This window comes from Oreochromis aureus, linkage group 9 (genome assembly GCF_013358895.1).
Source record: "Oreochromis aureus strain Israel breed Guangdong linkage group 9, ZZ_aureus, whole genome shotgun sequence".
NCBI classification, from domain to species: domain Eukaryota; kingdom Metazoa; phylum Chordata; class Actinopteri; order Cichliformes; family Cichlidae; genus Oreochromis; species Oreochromis aureus.
The window spans coordinates 19,862,750-19,874,279 of NC_052950.1; the positions used below are offsets into that span (position 1 = coordinate 19,862,750).

General features: G+C 40.1%; 1 protein-coding gene across 1 annotated transcript; it reads right to left on the bottom strand.

Moving 5' to 3' along the window:
* Positions 1-513: 513 nt before the first annotated feature.
* pcolce2b (procollagen C-endopeptidase enhancer 2b) lies at positions 514-10,589 on the bottom strand. Its single transcript, XM_031732581.2, has 9 exons — positions 10,157-10,589; positions 9,767-9,875; positions 9,150-9,405; positions 8,064-8,188; positions 7,114-7,250; positions 6,850-7,013; positions 5,814-5,897; positions 2,854-3,021; positions 514-2,488 (listed from the first exon to the last, which is right to left on the bottom strand). The coding sequence occupies exons 1-9, from the start codon at positions 10,288-10,290 to the stop codon at positions 2,358-2,360; spliced, it is 1,308 nt and encodes a 435-aa protein (XP_031588441.1). The 5' UTR covers positions 10,291-10,589; the 3' UTR covers positions 514-2,357.
* Positions 10,590-11,530: the final 941 nt, after the last annotated feature.

Below are 11,530 nucleotides of genomic sequence, written 5' to 3' on the forward strand. Positions count from 1 at the left end.
AAAAAGACACTAAGAAAATATCATAATGACGATGATGCCCGAATCCATAAACAGTCTCGAGAAAAAAGCTTCAGCAAATAAGCTCCTCGCTTGGTTAACGTGAAACCAGAAGAACTGAAAGAATATTGCATCTATTAAATATTGCACATTAAATCACCACAATTAAAACTTCCAAACCTGCCCATTAAAACCGAACTTGGGAATTTAATGGCAGGTGCTAAACCATCATTAAAGCTACGACAAATAGCTCCAACAAACCCCCCCTGTGGATATTACGCGAGCTTGTTAAATTAATGACTGGTCCGGCAGACTGACATCTTTATTTAATGCATCAACCCCATCCTTTATTCACATTGTATTCAAGAGCCTCAAAGGGGAAAACTGAAAGGCAGAATATGTATTCAAAAAGGCCACACAAAAACAGACTGAATGTTCTTTTTTAATTGATTTCAGACAGATGGAATTTCTCCATGAATGTGACGAGGCAGAGAACGGTGTCTTGTTTGTTCTGTAAGGACACAAAACAGACTGACTGTTCTTTTTAATTGAAGACAGATGGGAATTTCTCCGTGTCTTGTTTGTTCTGTAACCATCCAATTTACAGTCATGGTAAAAAAAAAGAGAGAGAGAAAGAGAAAGAAAAACAAACAAAAAGAAAGTACACTCACTTTCAATTCTAAGGTTTTATGTATCAGGACATAATAAAAAACCATCTGCTCCTTAGCAGGGCTCAAAATCAGATAAATACAGCTTCAGATGAACTACAAAACATGACATATTACACAAAAACTAAGCCTTAAATGCAGAAGCAGTATGTATACCGTTACTGCTTACATGTGAGTTAAGAGGCCAATGAGGAGTAAGCAGCTGCTAATCGATGCATTCGATTAACTGATCGTCATGTGTGAGCACCTATGTGACACGCAAGTTGTGGCAGTTTTTATTGTCTGGTGTCTTCAGCTGTGTGTTAACACAATGCCGAAGAGGAAAGACATCAGCGATGATCTTAGAGAAGAAACTGTTGCTGAGAGCTGTTGCTGAGAGCCCAAAAGATATGAAGTCCATCGCTCTACGGCAGGGATGGATGTTTTTGTGTGTGTAAGTGTGTTTGTTTCCAAAGCCGTCCAGTGGGCCAGATTGGAATCTTTCCAGGCCAATTCTGGCCCGCAGGCCTTGTGTTTGACACCCCTGTTCTATACAGTCATTAAAAATATTCCCAGGTGCCAATCTTCCCAGGAGTGGACATCCCAGCTAATTCACTTCAAGGTCAGGCCGCTACATCTCAGACTCTACAGGCCTCTGTAAACACGTTAAATGTAAAACTGGATGGTAGCACAGTTAGAAAGAGACCGAACAAGTGTGGCTTATCTGGAAGGGTTGCAAGGCAAAAGCCTCCTCTCATCCAAAGTACTTGGCAGCATGGCTTAGGTTTGGAAAGCTATATCTGAACAAACCACGAGATTTCTGGAACAATGTGCTTTGGACACATGAAACCAAAGTGAGTGTTTGGTCATAATCCACAGTCTCACGTTTGTCAAAAACCACACACAGCATATCAAAACTCCTTTGTATCCCAAAATATTCTACAGTCAAATGTGAGGCCATCTCTCTGACAGCTAATGCTGGGCTGAAACTGGTCATCCTTTTGTATAGAGAGTTCATGGTGAGCTCAGTGACTGCACAGTGTCCAGGTCCTGTGATCATCACCCCTCCACTACGGTACTCGGCAGCCTGTATGAGGTCTTCATGCTTATATGCTGTGTTTGGTTTTCACTAAACTTGGAACAGGACAATGATCCCAAACAATCCAGCAAATCTACAACAGAATTGCTGAAAAAGAAAAGAATCGAGGTGCTACAGTGGTCCAATCAAAGTCCAGTGCTGGAGAGGACCTTAAGAATTCACCTGGAAGGATGTGAGACTGAAAAGTCTAGTTATTGCTGCTAAAATAGGTTCTTAAAGCTATTGAATCATACTAACCTACTGAGCTTGGCTGTTCTACAAGTGGCTTCTACCTTTTGACTTGGTTTTTGCTAAATAAATAAATTTGATTACATTTTTTAAATGTATTTATTATCCTAACACATAAAATATAAATAGTGACAGAGGATGTACTTTCTTTTTACCGTGACTGGACAGGAAAATGACTGAACACACAAAGTTTCCATCGACTGAATAAATCATGTAGTTTCCATGATTTGCAGCGGCAGCTCCGCAAACACATTCAGATTTGTTTTCATATCCTTAGTTTGTGTTCTTGAGAAGGAGATTGCTTTTGTTTTTTCACGTAATAATTTCCATCCACAGCTGAGCCTCAAGCAGACCAGTTAACAGAAGGTCACCAGAGCTACCGGAACTCAGCACTGCTTGTTTTTCAAAACGTTGAGTCCTTTTTGGTTCTTTGTCTTAAACGCCATAACAAAGTGGTGCGGGGCGATCTTTCCGCGGCCCTCCTCGTCCACCTGGCCCATGAAGATGTAGTTCAAGCCTAGTGAGGTCACACAAAAAAAACCTGAATGCAGTGGCAGAACGGCAGAGACATTCAGGGAGGCCAAAATGTGAGAATCTGCCCACAGCAGGTCTGTATACTATATGTTTATATGCATACATATAAACTTACAGTACTTAGAGTTGAATTGACTGTTTGGACAGTGAGTTCTGCCGCTCACCTAACGCCTTTCATTCAACTGAGAGTGACAGCGCATCACAGGAGGCAAACTCAGAGTCATAAGTTATTCAAAACAGTCAACCAGAATCTATACAGTGATGATCATATTGCAGATAATAACCGGGAAAAAAATTATATCGAGGACACTGAGAAAAATTAATTTCATCTGTACGCTGTACACTCACCTCTTCTGATAACTGGGCACTTTTTGCACAGGATAACGATCTTGGTGCTCATTGTCTTTCCTGCCTGCTGGATTGCCAGGTTGCCTTCTTTGTACACGTTGATAATAGAGACAGTGGCATGCATACTTCCACCTCTAATCACCGCGGTAATAACAGTTCCAGTTATCACTGTATTAAACACAAAAGGCAGATGAAAAATTACATGAAACATTTCTTGGAAAAATAGTGTATATAACTCCCCAAAAAAGCCTATACAGACAGAATACATACATATAAAATCCACAGATACATTTTCTTGTACAGAAAACTACAACTGCAATGGCTCCCGCAAGTGCTACAGTACCTCAGTCTTCTTCTCCTCACCCCCAACCGGGGGTTTCTTCCTGTTTAAAGGGAGTTTTTCTTTCCCACTGTTGCCAAAGTGTTTGCTCATAGGGGGTCATCTGATTGTTGGGGTTCTCACTGTTTTCTCTGTACTATTGTATGGTTTACCTTGCAATGTAAAGGCAACTGTTGTTGTCATTGATTCCTTAAAATTGAATTGAATTGGTTTAAAAGCTTCTGCAAAAGTGGAGTTTTTCTTGGCCTCCAACCTTGCAGTCCATTCCTGTGCAGACTACAATATCCAACTTTGCTGGTCTTGCTTTGTCTTGGCATTTGTTCTGAGGTCTTTAGGCACATCTCTCACTATTTTTCTTTCCAGATTCTTTGATATTTTTCACTTCCTACTTCTGCCAACATTGTTCTGTACTCTGTGGCTCTCTTTGAAATTCTTGATAATGCTTCTCATGCCACATTTTGACACTTGGAAACGCTGTGATAACTTTGTATATTCACCTCCTGCTTAGTGAGCCTCAACAATTCTTTTTCTCAAGTCTAAAGTGATATCTTTTGTTTTTGGCATCACGCTTTCTCTAGCGATAGCTCAAACCCTTGCTGAGGTTTATATACTCTATGTAAATTGGAAGATAACCCTCGGTTTTAACTTGATTGTACAAGTTTTAAGCATTACAAAGTAAAAGCACATCACTGCACAGCAGTGATTGTGCTATGGCTCAATAAAAAAGTCTGTTTGTATAATAACACTGACCCTAGAAATGTTTGGGTTTTGTTTTTTATGAATTAATTAAATTATTGTGTTCAAAAAGAAATAATTTATGCTTTCTAAAGAAAACCACAATGTTCAGAAATGCTATGTTGAACATCCCTTGTTCTGTTAATAAATTATGGCAACTGCCAGTACTAGCCCCTCATCCTCACATTCACAATCTTGTGTATCGACAATACCCCGTAGGCCTTTTACGACTGAGGGTTAAAAATACTTTACTTTTCATAGTAATGCTAATAATTTTGTCCTCATTTGTATTTCTTAAACTAAATCTTAAACATGGGGGAAACTGCAGCTTAACTGGAAAAGCAGTAAGGTTTTAATTCTAGATTCTATGAATAAAAATGCAAAACTGGAAGACTGATCTTGTGGAGTCAGTTAAATAGATGTCCACGTTTCAGATGACGAGTCGATTTAGAAATGTAACACAGAAATGTTGCACAGGGATGCTTCCAACACAGAAACTGCTGTCACGGAGGAAATCTGTTTCCCATAGTTATTATTAATGATCTGAGAGAGCTGTGAACAATATGTGCGTGTTACATCTCAACTCCCTTTCTTTGAAGTGCAGCCTGTCTTTAAAAATGTCACTGTGGATTAACAGCATAGACTCTATACATTTCCTTTCAGGCTGTGAGCGCTACACCCTTGTGACCTTTTTTTAAAGCTTCCTTATCCATCTATGAGGTAAAAGCTCCCTTTAATACAACATCAAAGAATTCCAGCTCTAAAAAACAAGAGGAAAGTAAACGTGGGAAATCATTATTGTCACACAGACAGAAAGAAATCGAGGTCACTCGACAGAAAACGATCATTTGACAGTTTAACTGCTCAGAGCAGAGATACTTTGCTACTTTGTTCCAGGTTTATTTTCCTGTCTGATTCTGCTTAAACAATGCAGCCAGTGTGCGGGGTGAAGTTTCAGCCATTTCCTGTTTAGATTGACCAGCTCTCCATGAGAACAAAAGAAAACATACAGTTTTGCCGTTTGTTTCCATGACTGGTGGAGAAGTGACGTTTAGCAGTGACAGCTGAGTGATACTGGAGCTGATGGAGTGGAGAAGGAGGCACGGCTCATTCGGCATGAACAGGATTCTTTAACCTGATGGTACCAATGCGTCTGGACTTCACATGCCGCCTGTTTCATTTCCTGACAGGGATGAAATTAGCCAGAGGACTGCCTGTTTTAGTCCTGCTATTATATCTGTTGCTACTGTTACACGAGCTGCGTTTGATGATTTAATGTGTAGATACCACATAATTTGATTATTTTAAAATACCAGCAGTTACGAGCGCTGATTGGACCAGCTATTTTCAGCCTTGTCATGTCTCGTCTCCCCGTTTCATTGAGATGCGCCGATCACGTAAAAGCGACTTTTTCTGCATTCGCCGCCACATCACTCGTCTTTCCTTTTTTTCCCCTTTTCCTCGACACAAACCGCATGTGTCTGATTGCCGAGCCTGAATAAACACCTTCATTTATTGCCACTTTGCCTACAGTCAGTGGCTGAGTATGAGTGTGTGTTTAGACTACAGGTAACCGTGCCCTACTGTATGCAATCATTCACTTCCTGAGAGGCTATCAAGGAAGTCTTTGAGATGTGTAAGGGAAAAAAATCACAGAGCAAAGATAGCAACATAATCAGGACTATAAACTGCTACTTAAGGGGGGTTTTGGCTGTCAGCATGGGGTCTGCTCATATATATCTTCAGAGTATCTGCAATTCAAGCTGTTTAGGATTAGTATCTGCAAAAGCAGATATGTTAAATGATACAAAAATGGCTGGAATGTATCAGTGACTATGGCTTAATGTGGTTTTTGATAAGTTACAGTAAGCTTTTATGTTCTCACCAAAATCGCTGGAGCAGTAATTGCTCTCAAGCGTTCCTCGTCTTTTGCATTTCTGCCGGCACAGGGCAACAGAGTACTTCAGAGCTGCACAGAGAGAAAAAGAAACACACACAAAAAAAATCAGCCTCTGTAATTTTGCCCGCCAGTGACGCGGGCATGTAAGTTATGTTGCCATCTGCTTCTGCTGCAGCCTATTTACTGAGTATTCTTGGTAACACAAGTGTCTCTCCAGATGGATGGCTGTCAGTATCACAGACAATAGCTAGATTATGTGGCGAGGGAACGTCTGTTTTTGAAGTTAAAGATAGAAGGGAATCCATAAAGGAAAGAACTGAGGCTTGAAGAAAATACAATGTGACTGTGCAAATATTTTTCTTACTGTGGAGGGAAAAGTCGGGTGAGGGGGGGAGATAAGCCAACCAGAAAGCAGTGACACAGCTTGATATCATAGCGGGGGGGGGGGTGCCAAAATAACCTAGCCTGAATGAGGGAAAAAAACAACAATGTGTGGGAATGCGAGTCTGACTATGAAAATGAGCTGTGATTGCAGGTGCAGACACACGCCCACCCCTTGTGTTATGTACGGTTTACACAAGAGAAAAGTCTTATGAGCATAACACATAGTTTTAGCATATGCTGTGTTACAACATGTGCTTGGCTGCATCTGTAATTGGACAATACTTTCCAGTATGTTCTATTGACTCACTGGCTGACTGCTATAATCTATTTTATGTGAGCAGAGCATTTGCTCTTATGTGAGCCACATGTGTGGGGACAGTAGCAGAATGCATGGCCACAAGCAGCACACTGTACTACTACTTAAGCACCTCGCTCTTTCCTTCTCTTGCCTACGTTTGCTATTGGAAGCAGATTTCAGATCCTTCTCAAGTTGAAAGAAGGATATAAAATCCCAGATGTTATCAAAGAATCCAGCAGCACAAAGCAAATACAGTCAAATCGGCTAATGCAGATATTAGAAGTCTATGGATGTTAGACGTTTTTTAATGGTTTCTATTGAATATAAGCTGCTACCTACGTATTGGCCTGGTGGTGACTGGCTGTGTGGTAGTTGTAGGCAGTACTGTTGTGGTGGGGAATTTCTTTGGTCTGAACTTGTAGTGCCCAATGAAGCCGTCGGCAGTCAGGCTGAGATCTGACAGGAACTGGATTAGGAGCTGATTCCCCTCCGACAACACCGGCCTGCAGAGCAGCACGGGAAAGCAGACTGAGGATGAACTGAGATGAAATCACGCGATGGTTTAGTGAAAATGAAATCTACAGCATGACAGAAATCACCTACGCTGGGGGGCTGTCTCCGCAGTATTTGCCAATCCTCTTCGCATCGTTTATTTCCGGCCCGTTGAAAATGGAGACGTGGTCGTAGCGGCAGTAGTTGTCTCGTTCCACATCGAACTTCTCGAACTTCACCTCAATAATCTGCAGCAGGAGACAAGTTACAAAGTAATCCTCTTTTTTCTAGCAAAAGCTTATAACAGGCCCTAGGGTGCACCATCTGACTAAAGTGTATGCTGTCATTTTTGAAAAGATATACTCCACCTTTTACTTACTGAGATTTCTTAAAAGAACGGCTCAGGTAACTTGTAATGTTTTATTTCAATAGAGTGTTATTCCGTCACTGGCATTTACTCATCATTGATATAGAGGGAAAACATGCACGGAAAAAGACTAGATGAAAAACTTCTGTATCTTCATTTATTTATAAAACTTTGTTTATCTGGTACACACCATGTCAAGATATGACATGGTGTGTATTCCCCTAAAAACTCATTGGGAATCACTCTGTTGTTACAAAAATACTATTTTCTGCCTGTCAAACTGTGAGATCTTTGGCATTTTTTCATAGATTTGACTAAGGGAGTCTTTTTTTTTTATATTTGAATGGTTCACAGATATGTGTTAAGTGGCATAATAAGCAAACAAACAAACAAAGACAGTCCCCTGAAAATGCTCAGGTACAAGGACTGGCCTGAAAATGAGTGAAAAAGCAGCCAATGTTCAAAGAAAGCCTTTGAAAACCCTCCAGAAATCCTGAAGAAGTATTGCTAAATGCCACTTTAAAAAATTGCAAGACAGGGTGTCTCCTTGGAAGCAAAATACAAAGAAATTAGGAGTGACTCAAAACCTTTGCACAATCTCCTGGAATTTCAGCTCATTTGAGGCCAGTTATTCAGAAAGAAACATTTGCATTTACTCCTTTTTTTTTTTTAAGTAAAAAATTAAATGTATGACCTGGTTCTTTGGTGCTACTATATGCCAGGAGCAGGTCACTCCAGCTGGGTAGTCCTTCTCAGGCCAGTTGGGTGTTTTGAAAGTCCCAGAGGGCTTAAGCAGCCTGCCTCCACAGTACTGGTCCCCTGAGGAGAAATGACTGAAGTTAGTGCTAGGATTACACAATTAATTAGCTAAATACTGCTCCTGTTATTGCTTGAATGAAATAATGAATGCTATTTAGCAATCTTTTAAAGGCTACAATGGTGAGTCAGTAATGTGCTCATGTTATTAACTGCGTCTAAGGGCTCTCACTGCCTTTTTGTCATTATGAACACCATAAAAAGCAAGTCTGTCATTAGTCATCTGTGGGTTTAAAAATAACTGCCATCAGAGGAAAATCAGTTCAAAACAAACAATAACTCTCAAAGGATCACATCGCTTAAAAACACGCTTTCCTTATAACACATACTTTAACTGATTCTGCCTTTCCAGCATGTAAAAAAATACATTTAGCAAACTGAAGAAAACAAATCTTTACAAATGGGTGACATGTGATGCAGCAGAGTTTTAACCATGTTTAAAGACAGGATAGCAACAGTCTCTCTGCCAGCGTGTAAGAGCCTGGCCGACTGGTTAATTGACACTGTCCACTACAGCTGTCAGCTCCCACGGTACAGAAAACCAGACATTAAAATTCTAAAAACAGTAGATGGCCCAGTGAGGAAAAGGCTAAAGGCTCTAAGTGATATTTCTGACCTTTGCTTTGCAGCACAATAGCCAAAAAACATGAGAAATTCCACATCACAGTGCGAGAAGAGTTAAAACGCAGCATTCTTTTTGTCCACATGGACTTTTAGCCCACAGACCTGCTCTCACTGAGCACTACACGAACAGATACATCCTGTTGTTTTACTGGTTGTCTGCATACAAACAAGGTAACATTTACTTCTTAGTAACATTACAGAAGCTCCACATATTTCTGCATTACATGCTTGGATAGCAGCAAGATGTTCTGCTATCCTTGCAAACTTGGCACCTTTGACTAAGACAACTGTGTTAAGAGGAAGCATGCACAAGCTTCTTCTTCTTCCCATGTTTTCTTACCTCGCTCATGTGAATGGGCAGCAGAGAAAACAGCCAGGAAGCCACTCCCAGCAGTGTTGGCATCGGATACCATCTGCAGGAGCATCTTGTTGCCTGTGGAAACAAGGGCTCCTGGCTTGAACGTCCCACAGAAGCGACCCAGTCTCTGTCCATTGACATGGCCGCTGTAGACATCCACATAATCATAGCGACACAGGTTGTCGTTCTCCAGATCAATGAAGCGGAATGACAGTACCACCACCTTCCCCTCCGGGACCTGGGTGGGGAGTTGGAGAATGTTTAGTTAAATCATTATTATTATCAAATGGCATAACAAACAAATGAGCATAGACCTTTCAGCAAATACTAAATTACTTTAATACTCTCAAACCTTTTAACCCAGCTTATGCCGTTTTCCCAACCTAATCATCAGCTTCACTGCTGTAAAGTACAGAAACATCACAGAGTCACTCAGCAAAGATTGCCCTAAGCTAACTGCGGCTGTGGTTAACTATTTTTAGAAGGAAATTAGGAGTTTGGACTAAGCCAAAGATTGTCATACTGTAGGTTTCTTTTAAATGAACAATGCTTTATCACTGTCATCATATTCTATGAATGAAAAAAACAACTGGACTCACTGTGATTCTCCACACACATTTGGTATTTGGAGGGTAAACTCCTGGGTACCCCTGGCTCCCGATTACTCCGGACTCTTCTGTGATGTTTCCGCCACATGTAAAGATTGGTCTGAGGAGAAAGATATTTTCTATACATATAAATAAAAATAATAACGGTGCATTAAAGCAAAATTTAAAAACAAAGTTGATAATATCCATTGGATTCAGTGCATTCAGTTCCTCGCCAATGCGCCACATGTCCCGAGGCAGCCCATACTGCACAATATTCTTCTAACGCCAGTCATCTGACGGTGATTTTCAAAGAGCTAAATGGGATCCTTAACACTTTTTTAATCAAATAAATCTTTCAAGAAAATTTGAGTTTGGGGTAAAAAGTAAATAAAGAAGTACCTCTGCTGGGACTGCGCACAGACTTCTGTCAAGAACAGTACAGTCCATGCGCAAAAAATACTGCATGTTCTCCACATTGTTGGGAAAACGGAGCAGGAGCTTCGCCTGTTTTCGCCCCGTGGCGTGAATGGCATTGTGTTCAACAGGCTAAAACGGAGGGGAAAAGTACCCAGGAGCTCCTGTAAGGAGTTTCAGCAACGGAAAACTCAAGCAAGCAGATGAATATAGCGTTTGTTCTGCGTGGTAGGAGGGACGGGGCGCAGGGTGCACATTTCTTTTTTTTTTCTTTCTTTTTTTTTTTTTTTTCCCCTCAGGGGGGGTTAAAGACGCGCTGGGAGGGGAGGGAGTGGGGTCTTGCATTAGTTGGCTTGAAAACGAAAAACCTTGACGGAGATGACATGAATAAACTTGACTCCAGAAGTTATCTATGCATGGTTTCACATTCCGATCAACGTGTATGTTTCTGACTTCAAATAACAGCATGTGCCTAAAGGTGAATGAGGCAACTTGTGTTGTGTTCTCCACTCTTAATTTTTTTTTATTTTATATTTTATATATGTCTATAAACTGAAATACAAAATACAATTACATAAAATATGGCAGCTTGTTAGAGTTGTGCACAGCAAAGGGGTCATCTGAGGATTGAAAGAGAGCACCACCTGCTGGACAAACTATGGTGTAAGCAATTTTATTATCACTCAAATTCCAATTCAAAAATGTGCTGTTCTCTCCATCATATTATGTTGTTTATTTGATTATATAATTATTATTTCTATTTTACATGTTACCTATTTGTCCATTTGCATTTCTTGAAATGCTCAGTCCATGTCATTATTTTTAAATGTCATGGATGCTCATTTTATTTTCAGTTAATTCAAAAATTAATATTTAAATAAGAAAAAGACTAACACTAACACTAAACGTGTTTGGGACACGTTGTTTGGACACTGACCAACACCTGTTAAATGAATACACGTTCCTTCATTCTTTGTTTATTTACCCTGATATCTTAGTCTGAGTCTGCAGTTTGAGTTATACGGAACATGCATGCTGGTTATGGCATATACACTCCATTCACATCGGAATTTTCAGTGGGGGCAAAAACAAACAAACAAACAAACAAACAAAAAGGATAGAGTGAGATTGAAGTCACTTAGAGCAGCAAATACATTTTCTATTGAAAAAGAAAAAAAAAACAACAGAAAAAAATGAGAGTTAGAGCTGCCTGTCGACCTAGTTAATTTTTCTCTTTCAAAGTATTTCGGTGCCAATTCATTATCTCTGTTGATCGGTGTAATAGATCGGGTATTAATTTTATTAATTTATACATATTTATAGTTTTAATACATGGTAGCATTTTGAATCCTGGTGTCG

Excerpts from the sequence above, each read along its gene's own strand:
- pcolce2b (XM_031732581.2), bottom strand. The coding sequence starts at position 10,290 with ATGCCATTCACGCCACGGGGCGAAAACAGGCGAAGCTCCTGCTCCGTT. Across the intron at positions 7,014-7,113 it reads TGCGGAGACAGCCCCCCAGC|GCCGGTGTTGTCGGAGGGGA; the intron begins GTAGGTGATTTC and ends GCTGCTCTGCAG. Across the intron at positions 5,898-6,849 it reads AGTCACCACCAGGCCAATAC|CTCTGAAGTACTCTGTTGCC; the intron begins GTAGGTAGCAGC and ends CTCTCTGTGCAG.